This window comes from Panulirus ornatus, chromosome 58 (genome assembly GCF_036320965.1).
Source record: "Panulirus ornatus isolate Po-2019 chromosome 58, ASM3632096v1, whole genome shotgun sequence".
Classification (NCBI taxonomy): Eukaryota; Metazoa; Arthropoda; class Malacostraca; order Decapoda; family Palinuridae; genus Panulirus; species Panulirus ornatus.
The window spans coordinates 13,108,269-13,130,882 of record NC_092281.1 but is presented as its reverse complement, the minus strand read 5'-3'; the positions used below and the strand labels follow the sequence as shown (position 1 = coordinate 13,130,882).

Genomic DNA, 22,614 nt, shown 5'->3' with positions numbered 1-22,614 from the left:
GAGAGCTGCTCGTCTCGTCGCCATCTTGCGACGAAAGTGCACATAGGCCCGGTAGCGCCTTATTTCTTGGGAGTTTCCTCACTCCCAAGACTTCCTTACCTTTCTTTGAATCCGTGTTCTCCTCCCTCACCCCCTAGAGCCTGTGTTCGACCAGGATACAGAGCAACTTACTGTTTTGTGTGACATAATGGCTTGCTAAACCTTCCAAGATGTCTAGTGCTGTTGTTCTCGGTACCTGGGGAGTCGTCCTCGTCCCGCACTGCACCTCCTACCTGAGCTGCTACAGCTACTGCCCTTCGGTGTATGGACACACCGCCAGTCATGGACAAGAAGGCCGTAGTCAGACTGCCGCAGCTGCCTGCTAAGAACGGCTCAGAACCTGCAGTTAAAGGTTAGCACTATCTGACAGCCATTGTTGGTCTCATGGACATTCTTATCATTTACACGTCTACAAGTGATTTACACGTCTGACAGGTGGTTATCCGCTCGCTATGGGTTTATGTTTATATGTAGTTATGGCAATAGTTACACGTAACTAGCAATTCCAGTCTTAGGGATATGTATAAGGTGATGAGTGTGGTGTATGGATGATGTCTTCATTAGTTGATACATTTTAAGGGAAGTGGGTTCTGGTGGATTCCTTGTACTCTGCACAGTGGATGTAGAGAGTTGTTTTTAACCTTTACCTCCTTTTTATGTGTAAAACATGTAATCCTTAAAGTTGGCCGGGTTTTGACATGGAGGGAAATTGTAGGGTCAGACCAAATCATGACAATTGTTGTGAATGTAAGGCACCTGGGAAGCTAAGGAGTCAGGCCAGTCAGTGACAAACTTTGTGAGTATAAGGTACTGATAATTTATCAGAAAAAATGATGCCTGTCTTATAGATTTATGAGTTTTTCTTTTATGAAAATCTTTACATAGTAAAATGTGGTTTAAGAGTCTGGGTTTTCATTAATATTCTTATATCTTACTGATGTTGAAAGCACATTCAGATATTGGGTATGTAGGAAGCAGCAGATGGGCTCTGCGAGAGAGCTGGATGACCCGTGTTCTAAGTCAGACGAGATTAGATTAATGTTATTGTAAATGGCATCTTTTGGTAATCATACTTGTATATGCTGTTTAGATGTGTGTCAGTTTATAAAAGAATGAATGGTAGAACATATCTTTCATAGTTGTATTCAGTGTTTTGGCAAACCTGCTGTATATCTTATCATACAGGCAAACCTGTTGTTCCTGTGTAAGATGAAGTTATTGAGAGTGCAATAAGGGCGTAAAGACTGCTGTAGATGTTCGGATCTGATTGCAAGTTTTCAGAGAGAAGTTGTAAAATGAATTAGTATTATTCAACAGGAAGTTGCCAGTATGGGGAAGTTTTAACGGAAAATAGGAATAATGTGGCAGTATGAAGTTGCTCTCCTATGGGAAAACCAACTATCTAGTGAAGTAATGACAAGTAGTGACAATGATATGGAGCTCTCAGGACTCCATGAGCTTGGTGACAACAGGAGTCATCACACAAGGCAGTAGTTTTCCCCTTTTTTTTTTCCAGTTGTTTTAAGAACAATTTTTGGTACAGATTCTGTAATATCTTCATGAATATCAGTTTGTCATTACAGAATTGCCTGATGAGACATCTCCAGTCAGTCTGCCTCCTGTATACTTTTGCCATTGGGGGATCTGTGCATAATCTTTAGGGCTAAACCACAGCTGTATAAGTTAGCACCCTTGTTTGTACATATCCTTTATATTTGCTTGTATCTCTTTCAATCTATTAGAAATGATAAATCTGAGGACTTAAAATTGTCCATATTTTGTGGGTGAAAAATGTTAGGTTATTCGGTTTTAAGGATTAGATTTAGACTTTATCCTATTTGCAGTAATGGGAACTAAGAACAAAGAAGCATTAGACACTTATTATCTCGCAGTATGAGTTTTGATGATACATGCTGATACTGGAAGAACACTGACATTCTTTACTCCTTCCTTTAAGAGTTATGGCTTTTGGTGTAACATCTAATCATGTTTTATTGAGTATGGTAAGTTTTTATACAAAAGTTATTACTTGATGATATAATGTTTTACAGAATATGGAGGAAAGAAGTCAGTGCCCCAACATGGTCGGAAGCGGGAATTCGACCGTCCCGACCCAGGGAGGAAGCCGATGGCCGGGCGCGGTGGGAGGACGGGCCAGCGGTATGTCCGTCCCAGGGAGAAGATGGGTGGCAAGGTGAGAGGAATTCACCTTAGTTTAGTTCTGAGCACAGTGATTTTATTTTATGCAATCTTTGAAGCATGTGACATGTCACCTACAGGCTTAAGATCTTCAGCTTAGATTTCACTGTATATGAGTGAATGGTTGAACTCCTCCCATATAGGTGGTGAGCGAATTTGTCTCACGTTCTCTCTTGTTAATGAGTTAAAGCAGATTATGCTACCCATACTACTGAATGACATGATGACTTTTTTAACAGGGTTCTGTCTTTCACCTCTAATCCTTGGGGCTGTTACTACACAGTATTTACCCCAGTAGGTTCATCAGACCACTGTCCTTTAAATTATTATTTATTTATTTTGCTTTGTCGCTGTCTCCTGCGTTAGCGAGGTAGTGCAAAGAAACAGACGAAAGAAATGGCCCAACCCACCCACATACACATGTATATACATACACGTCCACACACGCAAATATACATACCTATACATCTCAATGTACATATATATATATACACACACAGACATATACATATATACACATGTACATAATTCATACTGTCTGCCTTTATTTATTCCCATTTAAATGTATGTATTTAAATGTCACCTCCTCGTCCAGCAGCCCCATCTGAATTGGTTTATAGTAATGCTGACTGGAGTAATTTGTAAACATGCTATTTTGGCTTTTTTTTTTAGTAGATTGTTGTCTCTTGTGATTATGCTTATTTCTGTCAGATGTATAACCTTGGTTATTGTTTTGGTAATGTAACCATATATCCCCTCATCCACCAAAACTACCTTTACTTCCCATCCAAGGTTCAGCCAATCCTGTTCTTTGGCCATTTAATCAAGGGATCTGGCATATTAGGCCAAAAGAAATTGTTTTTACCCTGACTCCTATTCAGCATTTATCATTTCATGTAATTATTTTAAGTTATTGTCAGTAGATTAGATTAATAAAGAATGTTTTATTAAATTCAAGCAGTCATTCAGCTGAAAGTTTCAAAAAGAACTTAAGATCAAGATTGGGCTGGATACCCGTTCAGTTCGGAGAAGCACGAATGAAGTTTATGTTCAGGGTACAGGAAGTTTTACAGAGCAAATTTTATGGTTTATTCATGATACATTTAGCAGTGATTCATTGAACATCACATTATTTAAAGTTACATATGGCTTCTATCTGTTTCTTGTAAGGTACTCTTTATCTTCCTTATATTATACTGATTGATTTTATGATAAAGTGTGAAGGTATTTTGTCACTCGCTAAATTTTCAGAAATGCAGTTATAACGTGAACCTTGAGATTATGATTCCTCAAGACTGCATCAGCTTTTTCATGAACTTTCATTGTTTTCCTAAAGATGATCTAGTAACATTGTTACTGTGGTTAGATACACAGATGTACTTTTTTGTAAGATGAATTCTTACAACCCAGTTTGATGTGATAATCAATATATTCTTAGAGCTGTTAAAGATTTACCTTTACCCTTCCTCACCATACCAGGTAGATGTTGGGACACCTACTCCAGAGTCTGGGTCACTATTTTGCACAGGAGGCAAGAAGCAGAACATTACACACCTAATGAACTGGTGGGGCCCAAGTCACAGGGCTCAGAGTACTCGTGGTGGGGGCTATCAAGGAGGTGGAGCTAGAGTGAGACGCTACTCCTCACACACACCAAAGTACAGCAAGGAACACTATCTTCAGGCTAAGTGAGTTATTAATCACTGCAGAAGTATGATGGATGTACTGTAATTTTGTATTTATTTATTTGTGTTATAAAGTAAGGGAGTTTTACACTCTTGGGGCTACATCTGAACATTCCCTGATATAACACAACTTGATTTTATATATGCTATCTACATTAACCTAGTCCTTAAATTTATGTATGCTGTCTACATTAACCAAGTCCTCTTACAACTTATTCTGTTCACCCATCACCTATATTCTATAAGTACTGCTTTACGTATTTTCTGAAAGTTTCTTACTTAATGTCATGCTGTACTGTCTTCCTGCTGTATCCTACCTTTGTCAAAGGACTGTTCACTGTGCATGCCATCACCCTGATTCAAGAACTTTAAAGTTTGCAGTTGGATCACCCTCACTCGTCTCTCCTCCAATGAGGGCAACTTATAAGCCTATAACCTTTCCCCAAAACTCAGCACTCATAATTCTCATAACATCTTTGCTGTCCTATAAAGGACATTATCTATTAGCCCTTTGTGATTACCTCTTGTAATTGTCTAGTACATGTGTAGGAAGTTTTATGCTTGATAGGCCCCCATCTCTTTAACATTCTTGACTATCTTACAACTTCTTTCATTTATGCGAGTTGTCTGCATTAGCCATGCCCTTTTTCTTTCTTAAATAAGCTGTTTGCATTAGCCATGTCCTCAGTCATCTTATTCCATTCATCCATTACTCACTTTAAAAGCCCTTCTTTACATCTTTTTGAACAGGTTTCGTACATAATTTATGTTATTTCCTTTACTTGTTCTACTAGTACATCTTGAAAAGCTCTTCTTATTCTTTGCTTTGATCTTAGAGGTTGTGATCAGGTCACCCCTCTACTATTTTCCAAGGAGGGCAAATTTAAAGCCTCTCTCCTTACTGTATAACTCAGCTCCCTTGATTGGGTGCCATCTTTTTCCCCCACCTAGACTTTCTCTATTAACTCTTTGTGCCTCTTTAGTAGCTGTGATGACTAAACTTGAGAAGCATATTCAAGTTTTGGCTTTTTTTTTTTTATATGGACAGCATATTGAATATTTCCTTATCAATATACTTGAAAGCAAATTTGATATTTGCCAGTAGACAGTTTGTCTCTATTATTCAAATTTACTTTGTAACTCTGTGTATCTATCTATGTATTTATATCTCTGATGCCACTTCCCTTTGGGAACTCCGTTAAGGGGGTGGCCACGGCAAATGAGTTTCCTTAATTGTTGAACTCCAATGCTGCTTCTTATCCTTTAATGTCTTACCCTTGACAGGCCACTGGCAGACGGCAACTCAAGCTCAGTGGTTTCAAGGGCTTCCACTTATGTTCCTACCAACTACCTCTACCAAATGTGTATACCTAATATTTGTGCCTAATGTTACAACTTTTTGGATATATGTGTTAATTCATAGCCTTTTTTGCTCCACTTTTGATCCACTTCCTTTTTTTTTCCTCCCATGAATTTAGCCCACAGCTCATGGTTATTTTCCCTTAAATGTTGAATCTCTTACATACATTATTCCTTGGCAGTTGTCAGTTTGTGGTAGATGATCGGGAAGATTATTCCATATATGCTGCCAACCAAGACCTGCTTGTTGACTGGAAGTTTGTGGAAGAGGTGAGACTCCATGTCTCTGAAGCACCATCTTGCCCAATCTGCCTCCACTCTCCCACAGCAGCCAAGGTTATTATTGTAAGATTTTTGTTATTAGTGTGACCTGCGATTTTTTGGTATCTATATCCATGGTTGCCATATTCCATTTAGCAGAGTAGGGTATGATATTCAGAAGCTTTCCCAAGTGTTTAGAATATCGACCATCTCCACATTTCTCGTGCCAAATGTTTGATAGAAGTCAGCCTTGTTCGGTTATCACATGATTAAAAGAAATAAGAAATAAATGTCTAACCCTTATATGCTATGTGACTTACAAAAATCTGGTCATGATGTGTATAAAAAAGTTCATGTTTTCTTTTTCCCATTATGATATGAAAGACACATGTAAAAGCTGAAGGAGCCCATAAAGGTCACCTTAATGATGATGCCTTTACTGGGCGGCAGGTGACAGCTTGTGACCTCACTTGACCTAATAATCCTTGAAAAAAAGTGTTTTGTGGCCCAGCCTACTGCTGCACCAATAATATTTGTTCTTTTCCTAGCACTACCTCGCGCACATGCGGGGGGAGGGAGTTGTTATTTCATGTGTGGCAGGGTGGCGATGGGAATGAATAAAAGCACAGTATGAATTATGTACATGTGTATATATGTATATGTCTGTGTGTGTATATATATGTATATGTTGGAGATGTATAGGTATGTATATTTGCTTGTGTGGATGTGTATGTATATACATGTGTATGTGGGTGGGTTGGGCCATTCTTTCTTCTGTTTCCTTGCGCTGCCTCGGTAACACTGGAGACAGCGACAAAGCAAAATGAATATATAAAATATAAATATATATATCCCATTTTAGAAAGTTAATACAAGGGATATATACATTTATATTTTATATATTCATTTTGCTTTGTCGCTGTCTCCAGTGTTACCGAGGCAGCGCTAGGAAACTGGAGGAAGTGAAGTGTTTTAGATATCTGGGAGTGGATCTGGCAGCAGATGGAACCATGGAAGCGGAAGTGGATCATAGGGTGGGGGAGGGGGCGAAAATTCTGGGGGCCTTGAAGAATGTGTGGAAGTCGAGAACATTATCTCCGAAAGCAAAAATGGGTATGTTTGAAGGAATAGTGGTTCCAACAATGTTGTATGGTTGCGAGGCGTGGGCTATGGATAGAGTTGTGCGCAGGAGGATGGATGTGCTGGAAATGAGATGTTTGAGGACAATGTGTGGTGTGAGGTGGTTTGATCGAGTGAGTAACGTAAGGGTAAGAGAGATGTGTGGAAATAAAAAGAGCATGGTTGAGAGAGCAGAAGAGGGTGTTTTGAAGTGGTTTGGGCACATGGAGAGAATGAGTGAGGAAAGATTGACCAAGAGGATATATGTGTCGGAGGTGGAGGGAACGAGGAGAAGAGGGAGACCAAATTGGAGGTGGAAAGATGGAGTGAAAAAGATTTTGTGTGATCGGGGCCTGAACATGCAGGAGGGTGAAAGGAGGGCAAGGAATAGAGTGAATTGGAGCCATGTGGTATACCGGGGTTGACGTGCTGTCAGTGGATTGAATCAGGGCATGTGAAGCGTCTGGGGTAAACCATGGAAAGCTGTGTAGGTATGTATATTTGCGTGTGTGGACGTATGTATATACATGTGTATGGGGGGGGGTTGGGCCATTTCTTTCGTCTGTTTCCTTGCGCCACCTCACAAACGCGGGAGACAGCGACAAAGTATAATACAAAAATATAAAAAATATATATATATATATGTACCTCGCTTAAGCGGTGGGGTAGCGATGCTGTTTCATGTGGGGTGGGATGGTAACAGGAATAGTTGAAGGTAAACATGAATTATGTATATGTGTATATGTATGTATATGGGCGTTTATTTATATATATATGCTTATATGAGTGTATGGGCCATTCTTTGCCTGTTTTCTGGCACTACCTCGCTGATGCAGCAAACAACGATTAAGTGTGATTAAATAGTTTGAACATATGGAGAGAATGAGTGTGGAAAGGTTGACAAAAAGGATATATGTGTCAGAGGTGGAGGGAACAAGGAGAAGCAGGACACCAAATTGGAGGTGGAAGGATGAAGTGAAAAAGATTTTGAGCGATCAGGGCTTGAACATACAGAAGGGTGAAGGGTATGCGAGGAATAGAGTGAACTGAAGTGATGTGGTACACTGGGGTCGATGTTCTGTCAATGGACCGGACTAGGGCATGTGAAGTGTTTGGGGTAAACCATGGAAAGGTCTGAGGGGCATGGATGTGGATAGGGAGCTGTGTTTCGGTGCATTACACATGACAGGTAGAAACTGAGTGAGAACGAATGTGGCCTTTTGTTTTTTGTCTTTTCCTGGTGCTACCTTGCTGAATGGTGGAGGGATGCTAGAAACTGAGTGAGAACGAATGTGGCCTTTTGTTTTTTGTCTTTTCCTGGTGCTACCTTGCTGAATGGTGGGGGGATGCTATTTCCTGTGGTAGGGTAGCGACAGGAATGAATGAATATGTACATGTGTATATATGTATATGTCTGTATGTTTATGTTGATATGTATATGTGCATGTATGGGTTTTTATGTATATATATAAATGCGTATATGAGTGGATGGGCCATTCTTTATCTGTCCTGGCGCTACCTCGCTGATGTGGGAAATGGCAATTAAGCATAATATAATAATTTTTTTCCATACATATTCACTATTGCCTGCATTAGTGAGGTAGCTTTAAGAACAGAGTACTGAGCCTAAGAGGGAAAACCCTCACTTGGCCCCCTTCTCTGCTCCTTCTTTTCGAAAAGTGAAAAACTGGAGGGTATGTTTGAAGGAATAGTACCTCCAACAATTTTATATGGTTGGAAGGCCTGGGCTGTGGATAGGGTTCTGTGGAGGTGGGTGGATGTACTGGAAGTGAAATGTTTGTGGATAGTATGTGTTGTGAGGTGGTTTGATCGAGTAAGTAATGAAAGGGTAAGAGAGATGTGTAATGATAAAAGGTGTGTGGTTGAGAGAGCAGAAGAGGGTATGCTTAGATAGTTTATATATTTGGAGAGAATGAGTGAGGAAAGGTTGACAAAGAGTCTACACCTGTCTGAAGTGGAGGGAACAAGGAGGACGAGTTGACTTAATTGGAGATGGAAGGATGGAGCGAAAAAGATTTTGAGCATTTGGGCTTGAATGTGCTGGAGGGTGAAAGGTTTGCATGAAATTGAGTGAATGGGAGCAATTTGGTATACTGGGGTCAACGTGCTGCCAGTGGACTGAACAAGGGCATATGAAACATCCAGGGATTAGACATACTGTGTTTACCCATGGTCTCTTAATGGAGAGGAGCCCTGCTGTAATATGTGACACCTGCAAGGGCAGTACTACCCAGACATGTACTAATGGAGTACTAGAAATATCGGTCTCAGATTAACCATGAATTGCTTGATAACTTCGGAAGGAATGAAAGTATTGTAGAAATTTTAGACAATAGTGTTGATGTAAATATGCTGATGTTTGTTTTTTATAGGAAACAAAAATGTACTTTGCAGGCCAAAATATATACTTTTTTGTAAATGTTTTAAGTTTTTAGATGTCTTTTTGATGCTAAAACGTGCTTAATAACCATTAGGTCATAGTGCTTTAATAAGTCTATTGAATCAGTCAACATTTAGTTGCCACACAGAAATGAGAATATAGATGGACATTTCAAAATATTCTCATGAAGATTAGTGCCCATGTGAAGCATCCAAGCAGAAATTAGCCATTGAATTGTCGACTCCTGGTGATCGTAAGTTGGGCAGTTTCATACACCTATTGATGTTTAAGGTTTGAATAGAAGTAAACTTGCTTAATTAACTAATTCATGCATGGGGTGGAAACCAGTAGTAAATAAGTGTTTATTGAGAAAAGTAAAGCTGCAGTGCATAAGGTGGAAAGATGAAAATAATGTATTAGTTTGAGATATATGTTCTGGGATACTGTGGATTTTGGAGAATGTATGCAGAGAAGGGAGCCATTCACTGAACAGGAATATTAGAGATGCTGTTTCCCACATCACAAGAGGGGAAGATTAAGCTCTGCCACCCTGTATGGGTATGAGTTTGAATACAGTGAGTAACATATGTACCAAAGCACCCCAGCATATTTGTCTTCCACTTTAGTATTTTTCACTTTTCAAGCATTCATACAAAAAGGTTGACTTTGATTTTGGTATTTTAGGTGACACGTTGTGGGCACATCTACTGTTTCCCATGTATCCTGCATTACCTGGCACTCTCTGACAAGAAATGGAGAACGTGCCCTATTTGTTATGAACCAGTGGTTAAGGAAGATCTTAAAAGGTGAGACTTCATAAGATGAAATAAATGTAGGATAACATAGCCTATATAGGGAAGTGTTTTTAGTTATATTTGTCTTGTGTAATTCCAGATCTATATATTTCCTTTACAGGAATGGGTGATTAATAATTGATCTTTTATTGATATGATTTATCATTTTGCAAGGGAATTTACTAAAGATAGTGTTTTTATTCTATAATTTTTTTTGGAATCTAGGCATGTTTCTTGTTTCTCTTAGAAGTATATCGAATAGTGATTTTGGCTTCTAGGTTGGGCTGTCACACATTTTTGTCTGATTTGCTTTAGATATGTCAAGCTAGTCTTGAAGATTTAATATTATTGTATCTACTTGTTGACTAGTTGAGAGGCTTTTGAGTTAAAAACATTTTCTATCTATCTGTATGTCTGTAGCTTGTTCCCTCTTGGAACTCTCACAGAGGGGTTGCCATGGTAGTAGTCTCCGTAACTTAGCCATTAGTGCCTCACCCATAAGAGGCCATTGGCAGAGGGCAACTTTAATGAAGTATTTGCATTGGCTCCTCACTAATGTTCTTAGTGACTTCTGCTACCTAATGGTCCTGCCAAATATTCCTACCTACAACTACTACCTAGTGCTCCTACCTAAAAATACCTACCTACTACTTTTATCTATTGCTCTTACCATTTTGATAAAAAGGCAGGACTTGCACATAGTACTCACCACAGGAAAGTCTGGAGTTATGAAGAATGAGCTGTTTGAATTAAGTGTTGTTAAGTGTTAGGTTCGATGAGGAAAGACTGTATGTTTGTGGACAAAATGCCAGTACTCCTTATATGGGTGAGGCAGAAAGAAAAGACAGCTATCTAGGTCAGATGAGTGCATCTTGACAACTACTGAAGTGCTTGCCTCTACACAGCTGTCACAAACCCTCTCAGTACCAAGGCAGGTAGTGCTTGTAACATACCTCCCAGGTTGTTGACTGCCTACCAATACCCACGTACATGTACTTTAATAGTTATTGAAATTAAATATTCAGGTTTCTTTCCAAGCGTTCAGTATCCCTATATGTTTCTAAGCATTCAGTATCATGGTATGATTGTAAGCATTCAATATCCAAGTGTGTTTCAAAGCATTCTCTATCAAGTTGTATTTCTAATCTTTCATTATCCAGGCATGTATGTAAGCACCCAATATCCAGTTATGTTTCTAAAGCACTCAGGATTCAGACGTATTTCTAAGCATTGACCATGCAGTGTGTTCTAAGGTCAAGGTTTGTTTCCAAGGATTCAGCATCCAGGTGTATTTTTAATGCCTAGGTATGTTTCTAAACATTCCTTTAATTTTCCCAGTGTGATTGCGATCTGCCACAAGGACTTTGCCATTGGTGAAGAAATAGAGTTACAACTGATGCGTCGGGAACGTGATTCTCTTCTGCCTATGCCTGCAGCTTCATTCAACCAAGAGGTTGCGTGTGAAACCCCACGGATAAGTCATCCAACTGCAGCCACACCTTATGCTAAACTCTTAGTAGCATCCAAGGAAGAGGTATGTTTTCAGAAATATTCTTGGTACAGGTTTTGTTTGTCGCTCTTGGATTTCATCATTAATCATTTTGTATGATTATTGAGGTAACATTATGCAGCTTGTATCTTTTACATATTTAGCCAGTCTTACTCCCAGATTTCTCTTGAGAGCATATAGGTTGGGGAGACTTGCCCTTTAACTTCTTTCTATATAGTTGTGCTTGATATTCTGAGCAGGATTGACTGAGAAATCACAGTTGTATCTTTTGTTAAGGTAGGCATTATCTTTGGTTGTTGGGAATGCTACACAGTTAATGAGGATATCGCCATCCTATCCTTACCATGAGTGCTTTTATTTTTCCCATACTTTTTACTTTGTAAATGCAGAATTAGAGTATGTTTGGATTTTAATACGATTTTTGTTATTCTGATTATGCAAAGTGCCCAGTCAAGCCACACAGCACTACTAGTAATTATTGCATTGGGTGATAACAATGTGCATTCATCCCTGAGTGTGAGAGTGTTGAGAACATTGGATTTGTGTCTTTAACTGCAACAGAGGTCTTAGCAAGCCTGTAGGTATTAGAAGTGTCTTACAGGAACAGATGTGTGATTTTTAACAAAGAATTTCTTTCTTACACAAGGTGTAAGTGTCTAATCTGTTGTTATGGCTTTTAAGTTAGGTTTTGAAGACTTAGCTTATTTAACATGCAGGTGAGACTTGCTTGAACTACTTGTACGTGTACCTCTTGTTAGGTAAAATAAATAATGTATGATGTTGTGATTCAACCATCTCAGCCTGATGCTTGAGCCAACAGTGATGGTCTGTTTTTGTTCTAGACAAAGCTTAGAACTTGCTTTTCTAAAGTCCAGTTTAACTTCTATTAGCAATCATTTACTACCCCATGGGGCTAAGGGTTGCTTTTGATTAGCATTGTTGCCACTAGGTAACACCCATTGTCTGGGGCCAAGCATAGATCACAGTTTGCATGTGGACTGCCACTTAGTAACACCCTGTCACTGGGGCCTGGCAACAATCTCTCTTTACATAAGGACTGTATTGATAACACCAGGTGTCTGGGGACAAGTATAGATCACAGCTTACATGAGGACTGCCACTTGGTAACACCAAGTCACTGGGGCCAAGCATAGAAATGTTTGAATGCCTGCCACTTGATAACACTGTCATTGGGCCATGCATAGCTCTCAGTTTGCATGAGGGCTGCCACTTGGTAACAACCTCTTCCTTGAAGAACATGGCTCCAGAGAGAAAAGGTTTTCTGAGTTTTGTAGTATACATTATTTTGTTCATATGTTATCGAAGCGCAGACATATTTGCCGTGATATTAAAACTTTTTTTGACACAACACTGGTGGCAGATTCTAATGACAGACCACAGAATTCGGTGTCTTGAGTTTGGGAGAGTATGTGAAAGGAGAAAGTTAAAAGTGAGTATGATAAAAGTAAGGTTAATAGGTTTAGGAGTGCAAAGAGACTGGTTATTTGGGAAGTGAATTTGAAAGGAGGAAACTTGGGTGAAGTGAAATGTTTTTTAGGTATCATAGTGTGGACATGGCAGTGAAAGAAACCATGAAAGCAGAGGTGAGTCATGTGGTAAGAAAGGGGATGAAAGCTCTCGGAGCACTGAAGAATGTGTGGAAATGTAGGCCACTATTTGGGAGTGCATAAGTTCGATGCTTGAAGGTATAATAGTCCCAAAAGTGTTGTGTTGATGGGAATGCACAGAAGAGGTTGAATGCTTTGGAAATTAACTATTTGAGGACATTATGTGGTGTGAGGAGGTTTTGATGAAGTAGTTGATTATAGGGTAGGATAGAAAGGTGTTATTAAAAAGAGTATTGGTGAGATAGCTGCAGAGGGTGTGCTCTCAGAAACATAGGGGACAAGAAGGGGAGGACTAATTTGGAGAAGGAGGGATGGAGTGAAAAAGATTTTGAGTGTTTGGGGCCTGGACAAGCAGGAGTGTGAAAGATGTGCATGGGATTGAGTGAATTGGAATTGTGTGTTATTCAGTGTCTGACATGCTTTCACTGGACTGAAGCAGGGAATATAAAGCAGCTGGGGGAAACCACAGAAAGGTTGTGGGCTTGGTTTTGTATAGGGTGTGTGGATTTGGTGTATTTTACAATGACAGCAAGAGATTGTATATCAGTGAGTGAGCCCTTTTATTTGTCTCCCACTGGCACTATTTCATTTTTGTAAAGGTGGTTATAAATTGCTTATTATACAGGTTTGTGGCAAAATACTCATGAGAGAGCAAAGGGATTTGGAGGCTCAACTTACAGAAGAGGGTGATCAACCAGAGGCTTGCTTCATCGTTGAGGCCCTGTCACTTCTTCGAACCCGCCAAGATTCTTTAAGTTCAGACTCCTCTCTTGAGGAACCACACAGTAAAATCAAGGAAGGAGTAGGAGCCCTATCACTTTCCAGCCCAGAAGAACCATCTTCAGGTGACAGTCTGTCATCCATGGAAGAGCCAATTAGCCCATTTTCCCCAGCCTCGGGAGATACATCATTTCCTTGTGGAAAAGTAGGCAGTGAAAAGTCAAGCAAGACTGTAGAAGATGCATCATACCCCACTGAACTTCCACCATTAGGCAGTAATGAAGAAGCTAATGCTGACAAACAAGTTACTACTGATGAAGATGTACCATTTCCAAGTGAGCCTCAGAAATTAGGTAGTTGTCAAAGTACCCATTGTGACAAGCCTGTCATTACTGTGGAAGATTTAGACATCTCACAGCTACAGCCAGTGAATCACACTTCTGGAAGTCAGGTGAGTTATGACAGTTTGTAAATATCCTCTAGATGAATATTGCCAATATTCCTTAACTTAATGTTTATGTTGGCATCTTCCAAAGGTCAAGTTTTACCTGTTGAAACTGCAAACTATTAATGTTTCCACAAATTATTCCACTGGAGTTGATATTAACTGCCCTTCGATAAACACATTTTTTGCTTAATTCTGATATCCTGATATCATTGCAGCTGAAAAAAGTTGAATTTTTAGACTGCAGGAAAGATGTAGAATGTGCTGAAATGAAAAGATAAGTAGTACTGATGCAAGTGGTGCAGTGACTAAGCAAGGCTTAATTGGGATAGTTTTGCTATTATGTTATTGTTATACATATGGATGATTGGATATGTTTTAAGTAGTAGTTCCCACTATATTATATGGTTACTAGGCATGGGCTGTAGAGAGGGTTGTACGGAGGAGGGTAGATGTGTTGGAAATGAAATGTTTGAGGACAATATGTGGTGTGAGGTGGTTGATACAGTAAGTAATGAAAGGGTTAAGAGAGCTATGTGGTAATATAAAGAGTGTGTATAGAAAGGTTTAAGCATTATTAGAAGGAGTTATCCGAAAATCATATATAAAAGAAACACTGCTGTAATGTATTAATCTTTGTAGATGCCAATTTGATTTGTACTCGTGTCCACCATGTAAACTCTTTGCCCATTCATTCAGGTGATGCTGTTCAAACAAAACTGATGATTATAGGTTTCCTTTTATCTTTATTGAGATATTGTAGTGTGTATGGAATCTGTCACTTATTTTTTATAATATTTATTCTCCATTTTCAGGCTCAACGCAATATTCCAAAATCAAGTTTTTACTTCTATCAGGCTAGAAATGGGGCACATGTTTACATGCATGCCATTAATGTACAGATGCTTGTGCAGGAATATGGTGCCCTTGAAAACTGTCCAGCTGTAATTAAAGCCAAGGTTGTGGAAAAGGTAAGAAGGAACTTGAATTATTTGTTATTTCTTTGTCCTTGGATGGAATTTATCAGAGTATGTGTAAGCAGTTCATTATGTATATTTTGAGCACTATTTTATTAATAACTTGTTTATTATCTTTAATATTTTTCAATTTAGGAAACTGTCTCCATGACTGAGGAACTGCGCACACGTCTACGATATTTACGACACTTGCCGGTCACTTGTAGTTTTGATGTTGTGGAAGTATGTCTGCGCCATCCTGCTGTGTCCAAACTCACATTAGCAATGTTCCAGGTAGTATAATACCATGATTGCAGTTAATGTTTTTTGGTTTAAAAATGTTTGGGAATGTAGTTGTAGCAAGGGGTAGGTACTATCAAGAAGAATAGGAGGTGCGACAGTTGAAACATATTAAAAGTGGAAATTAATTTTTTGTTAGATTTCCTTGCATGACATAGAAGGCAACTAAATGGGGTTTGAGCATAAGGCTAGAAGCTCTCTCTTGTATTTCAGTTTCTGTATAAGTTGGAACAAAAGAAGGAGTCGAGATAGAGTGCTTACCCTCCTTAAATAAGGTTCAAACTAGGGTCCCAATCTGAATGGGCATGGATGAACCAAGATGAGGAAAGAGGTAGGTATTATGTTTGAGAAGAGGAACGTAGATGTACTGAATCTAATTGAAACAAAGCTCAGGATGAAAGGGGAAGAATGGTTTGGAAATGTCTTTAGGGTAAAGTCGCAGGTTATGTAATAGCATGAGTTAAGGATGTGATAGCACTTCTGTTGAAGGAAATGTTATGTGAAAGAGTGTAAGGAAGTGAGCTCCAGACTGATGTGGGTTGAAATGAAAGTAGATTATGAGAGGTGGGTGATTATTAATGCTTTAAGTACCTGGTAGCAAAAGGAGTGAGAAAAGAGGCAGGTACTTTGGGAGGAGCTGAATGAGTAATTCTGAATCAAGGGACTGGGTATTAGTGATGGCTGATTTGATTTCGAGTGTGGTTAATGTGACAGTTAAGGGCGTAATGTGATTGAAAGGGAACAGCTTGTAGAGTTGTGTGCTGAAAAACGATTGGTAATTGGGAATGCCTGGCTTAAAAATAGGGACAGATGTAAGAGTGCATTACCAAGCCTATGTTTGCGCCCACCTTCCTACAATGAGATTTTCCCATAGTGGCTGGGCTAATGGGTTCTCCTCACCACTTGTATGCTGACGAACAGCTTTACTCTCGACTACCTAGCTTGATCACCACATTTTCTTGCTTGATGTGCAATGCCATTTTTTTCAGCAGCACCTTTGGCACAGTTATATATTCTAGGTCCATGCGGTATTGTCTTCAACCATGATAAGAAGAGATGGCATTAGAAGTGGTTAGTAGGAATTACTGGATTATGTACTAGTTGATAGGCATGCAAAGGGGTACTCTTGGATGTGGATTTTCTGTGAGGGGTAGCTGGTCGGATGTCTTAATATTTCTTGTTGGAGTAAGGACAAAGGTTTGTTGAGGTTTTTAAGAAAAGAGATAATCATATGGGTGGAAAGAGGGTGGTGGAAGTGAGTGAGTTTGGCTCCTTCGTCCCCTCCCATCCCTCTATTTTCAGGAGTTTCTGTATTTTGTGTAATGTCATCACCTTCAAGTGTTGCAACCTAAATATTCAAACCATCGACAAGCTTTTCAGTACATTATTTGGAGAATTTTATTTTTAGTTTTGAGTAGATGCAACAAATTGTGTGAAATATGACATCATGAATTATAGGATCAAATAGAAGCAAGGCAGCGGAAACGCAACAAACGTGCGCGAGAAGAACGAAGGATAGAGAAGCGTGTACGGGCAGAGGAGGACCGTCTGATGGGGCGCAGCAGGGGAGCTACCAACCTAAAGATAGAGTCTTTGAAGCAGTTTCCATCTTTTGGTGAAGACTTACCACCAAGGTACTTATTACATTGTTTCTCTATTTTGAATATTTATTGTGAAATTGTATTTGGAATTGTTTATCATGGAAAGGTCCAGAGATTTGAGTACCATATGAAATTGGCAAAATTAATGGTCTCTGCCATACTGGCATATTCATTCTTTGTTTTGGTCACTTTTTATGGAACTTAGTGTTCTTTAAGTTACTTGTAGTGTGATATTGTTTTATGATTTATATTAAAAGTAATATTTTCAGACTCTGATGAAATTACAGCATATTTTCATAATGTACAGAATTCAGATTTACTATGCATGATCTCATGCAGGGCAAGTAATGAGGTGAATGAAGGTGCAAATGCAAGTTTTGAAGTGCATGGTGGAGAACCTGCTACTCTCCTTGATGGTGAAGTATTAAATAGTTCACCTGTAGATGACAACAACACTGGAATTTCTTTTGCAAAGGTAGGCATATCTTGAGTCGTGAAAATTTTTAAGTTTACCTGTTTTATACTATTTTACAGAGATCAGAATATGAAAATTACAAGATATCAGAAGTGGTTTGAGGGGTAACATTGACCAGTGCAGTGGTTTAAAATATTTGGCATTGCTCCCCAAAATGGTACATGTAACAAAGGACTGAAAATGATATAAAGAATTTAATGATGTGAAGTTTGGTGGAGTGGTGGCTTTTGCATTAGATTCCTTTGGCAGTTGCAGGTGTAACAGTGGTTTGTAAATCCGGGAGAAATGAGACTGAATTGGTTTTGGCTTAAGATAGAGTTAAAAGTTTTGTAAATGATTTAGTACCATAAGTTAAAAAGTGCAGGAATAAGACCTGCATTGAGAGAATTGCCACTGTGCATGCTTTATTGTTAAGTTTGCCAGTTGTAAAAAAATTTACCACCAATTATGTTTTATCTTATATGATAGATGATTTTTTATGATAATTGATATTAATTGATCATTATTTTCGTAATTGCAAAACAAAAAATTTGTAAAATTTCCACTTGCATCAGTCAGACACATTGTTGTCAAGGTCAGGTGGGTGCTGGCAGCACTGCCTGCACCTTAGCTAGAATATTACTAATTGCCTTATGTTGGTCAACTTTTGGTGCTGGAAGAGCAAGTCTCCATATAATCACTTTCCTCGTGATCTCAATATAGATCATCATCAAATAAGTTGGGATCATCTGCATGGTCTTCTTAATCAAGCTAAAAACCATTCAGTTCCCATCCCTGAAAGCTCACGAGAATGTACTGTCATTAGCATAGCTGGAGGATGACTGACTGTGGGGAGAAATTATTGTGCTTTGAAATCTCAGCCACCACTCAGGCACAGAGCATGGCCACTTAATAGTAGCACAAAACTTGATAGTTATGTATCCATCTCAGAGGCATCATCAGCATGAGTAAATATCTTGCTGGAGCTGTTAAGGGGTTAAAACAGGAAGACTTATTTATTTGTTCAGCCTGTTACTTGATGTTCTTAAAGTGAAACCTAATACAAATTTTCTTTCCTGTGAATTGTATTTGTTTTATGTACATTTGCCCCCTCCCTTTTCTTCATTCAGATGATCCGGGAAGGTCAGACCCGTGTTAGCCAGTCTGGCAGTGAACCAGTAAATATAAAAAGTGTGGTTTGGCCTACTCTTGGAGGGAGAGCATCAAGACCTGCTGAACATTCCTTACCAAAGAGGATTGGCAGTAAGACTGGGGGTAAGATTTGATTACTTAAATGGAGATCACTTTGTCCTATAATAGATTTGCCCGAGATACTTTAGTGTTATTTAAGACCCAAAAAAAGCACAAAGTTACATATGTTAAAGTCTTGATTTTTATAATAGATTTAATATAATGAAGCTTTTTGTGGTAAGGTTGCAGTTGGCTTTTACAAAGAAGATAAGGTACAGATGATGTGGCTGATTGTAATGGGCTGTGGAATTTAATGACATTTTGCCAGTGTATTGGTGGAAGTTGCTGAGGGTAACATGATTGATTGTATTTGCCATGAGATTAGGGCATGTGCCAAGGTTGGTCAATGAATTTGAGAGTGTTATGGGGTTAGAGTTTAAGGTGAGACAGTTTGTTACATTCTTGTGGACATTTTGTCTTTATGGACAGTTTTGAAAGAGATGCCAACAAGATGAATAGGGAATGGAAGAAGATTAGAAATGGATTGAGAAGGAAAGTTGGGTCATTACTGTTTGTTGGAAACAGTGTAAATGGGTGAATTGTAAGAGGAACAGCACTCACTTTGAGGAAGTTTGGAAAGGGTTTATACTTGACTTACACAAAATGACTTAGACACATGGTTCCCATGGGTCAGAGAATTTCATATCAAGTCAGGAGAAAAGGTTTCACTGCAACTCGAACTAAATGCCCTCAGAACACTAAATGGCAGCAGATTTTGGACAAGAAAAACAATCCCTGAACATCTTCAACAAACAGTTCACCTGCCTCATTTTTAAACTGTACTTCACCTTTCTGGTCTTCTGCTCACTAAAGCAAATACAATAGAGCAGCAAATTATGCAAAATAGTGTGCTCTGAAGAATCACTTTATGCCTGTCAACCACAAAAACTCAGCACCTTTACAATGAAATAAAGATCCTCCCAATACAACCCCACCTCAACATGCTTAGGACTCAGTTCTATGAAACAACACTAGACCCCTCCATCCTAAACCACTCTACACTTACCCACCAAGCTCCAAGTAGAAATAAAAAGTTTACGTTTGACTTGCAGTTTATGTATTCTCCACTCACATATCTCACCCAAATAGGATACTGACAAAATCTGGCAAACACAAACAGCTGACCTCCTAACTATGTTTTAAACTCTATCCCTCCTTTCAGTACACCACACTCCCTAGACATACTAGTCACACTCTCCCACTTAATTATCTGGAACATCATCCATCACTACAACAGTGCAAGCACTTTCAGCATATCCCAAGGCCCTTCATGCTTATGATACTAAGTTAGACACCAAACTTCACAGGTGGTGGTCCATTGGATGTTAGCAGCAGCACATGGGAGATAAAGACAGTGTCTCACCTTAGTGGGCCATCCAGCCAGCATGCAAATGACGGACAGTGCAGTGATGAAGAGGAAGAAGCAGGATCTGTACCAGAGTTTAAGTATGCTTTTAGTGATGCTGTAGCTAAGGCTTTAGATACAGCAGCAAAGAAATCTGCAGGTAAAGGTAAGAAATATCTCAGTAGTTTTATTCAGTTACTATGCAATACAAAATTCCTTGAAAGAGATAATGTTCCCTGGTAGGGTGTCTTTCATTGATATAATTAAAGGAAAAATTATGAGTTACAGCTAAGTACCTTAATATGATATATTATGCATAATGAGAGCTTGAGACTGGATACGTGTAATTGACCATTGCTCATTTGTTTCTGACAGTACCTTGCCAAGGTGGGAAAGGCATTTAGTTCCAAGAAAATTTTTGGCATAACTGAAAATACCAGAATTAAAACTTAAGATAAATAGTCAGTACAGGAACCTAATAACTAAAAATACCAGAATCAGAAATAGATTTATTTGTATGTATATACAGGGTTCTGACATAGTCCTCATAAATTTTTCTGAAAAGGCTGTATGATAAAATAAGCTGAAATTTCTCCTTTGGCACCAGCCTGTCTTACTATTGTTAATGGATTCTGTATGTGTTTAAGTACTCTCCTCAAACTAGAAAAGATCCATTAGACTGATTTGCTTTTTAATGAATTCAGCCTCTATCTTCTAATTATGTACCTTGTGAATCCCATTCACTAAATTTATTTTTTTTTTTTCATACCCAATGACTACGTTCTCAGATCCATGAATCCCTCTTGCATTTTCATGATCCTTGCATTGATTCATCAGTTCATTAACTCCAGCCTTATCTGTTTTAGGCACTTTGCCAAGTTTTGGGAGATTGTATATTGGTAAGATGTTTGTTCATGTAATTTGGTACTTTGATGAAATGAGAAGGGTGTTTGGGGTGGACAATGCAAGAGTGCTTGAAGAAGTTTCATTGGAGACTAAATAAATAGCTAAGGTATTTAGTGTATGTGTAATTTGTGCTAGGAACTTCCCACTGTTACTTATGATGTTTTTATTCATTGGCCAAAATTTATCCCTAAACAGGTAAGCAAGAATCAGAAACCACTGAAACTGGCAGAAAAGGAAGGAAAAAGAAGAAGAGAGTTGTCTTGTTTTCCTCTGGGGGACTGAACTAGTATTCTCATGCAGAATATACCACTGCTATGTGAAGTCCATGGTGTATGTGGAGTGGTCCACATGTTCACTTGTATTGGTTTATTTTTCTTGGATTAACACAGTCACTGCTATGATATGTTGATTTTTTCTTATTACTTTCCCATTTTGCACATGGCTGTGAGATACATCCATGATGAGTATTTTAGTTGATATCTTGGCGAAGAGTTTATGTATTCATTATTTCTTTTGTAGATTTTGGGAAAATATAAGTAAACTACTTATGTATTTGGGGAAGTGACATTTAGTTATATTTTCTTTCACATTATTGCCATTACTTCATAATTTTTCTTGATACTGTATTTCCATTTTTCTCTTTAGGCACTGGTTCTTTTTAATACCTATACCAAGCACTAGAATTTACCATTGCTATTATGTTAATGATTGATATACTGTTTTCATGTTTTTTGGAATATGATTAATTCACATTTACACCTGTTTACTGAAATTATTTTGGGTGAAGATTGTTGTACTTATTTTCATGATACGGAACTGTGTTTAGATCAGCTTTCTTGAATTCTTGTAGTCTAATAACTACAGAATTTTGTAGACAATTTTAGGTTAAATACTAATAGCTAGTATTAAATTTTAATCCCCCCTTTTTCTCATTGTGGGAAAATATGATGAAGGGAAATGCAGTTACTACTTTAGTAAATCCATCATTTTATTATTTTACTTCCAGTAAAGTGTTTTCATAACACAGTTTGCTCTCTTTTTATTTGTGATTATACACAGAATTTGTTCTGATGGCTGATGTGAATTGGTATCATTTATGTAGAATGTTTCTTAAAGTTTCAGCTATTGCTTTCATAGTCACATAATAAAATATAAAATTCCTATGTGCATTAATTCCTCAAAATTTATTTAAGTACTGTATGACCTTGATGTTAAGGTGATCCTCAATTATCCCATGAGACATTCTTTTCTGTAATTCACTATTGGATTCTGTTAATCAGTGCTAGATGGTTTTACCTTGAAGTATCACAGATATTCATTAAGAACACCTCATTTGAGATTGAAAAAAAGATTCCTTCTGGGAATTCCCAACAGTAAGTTGGCCATGGCAAAGGATTCTTCACTTATCCTTGTCCATACTTACCTCCGTTGCATACACTGTCATGCATTCCTGTCATTTCACACCCATCTGTACTATTTTACTTTTTCCCCCATGTCACGAGTCTTCCTCTCACACCAACACCTTTAATTGTTCTATCATACGATGTCCTTGTAAACTCCCCAACTTGCATTTTCTCCACAGGCCCAGATCACCACAAAGTTGTATGTTTCACCAACTCTACCACTCCACAATTCATTTCC

At 38.5% G+C, this 22,614-nt stretch overlaps 1 protein-coding gene across 1 annotated transcript; it reads left to right on the top strand.

Annotated features, from left to right (window-relative positions):
• LOC139766537 (E3 ubiquitin-protein ligase RNF10) lies at positions 1 to 22,134 on the top strand. Its single transcript, XM_071695318.1, has 14 exons — positions 1 to 391; positions 2,091 to 2,233; positions 3,718 to 3,926; positions 5,465 to 5,618; positions 9,748 to 9,869; positions 11,196 to 11,391; positions 13,621 to 14,166; positions 14,976 to 15,131; positions 15,273 to 15,410; positions 16,875 to 17,050; positions 17,357 to 17,492; positions 18,602 to 18,746; positions 20,030 to 20,233; positions 21,169 to 22,134. The coding sequence occupies exons 1-14, from the start codon at positions 304 to 306 to the stop codon at positions 21,258 to 21,260; spliced, it is 2,505 nt and encodes an 834-aa protein (XP_071551419.1). The 5' UTR covers positions 1 to 303; the 3' UTR covers positions 21,261 to 22,134.
• Positions 22,135 to 22,614: the final 480 nt, after the last annotated feature.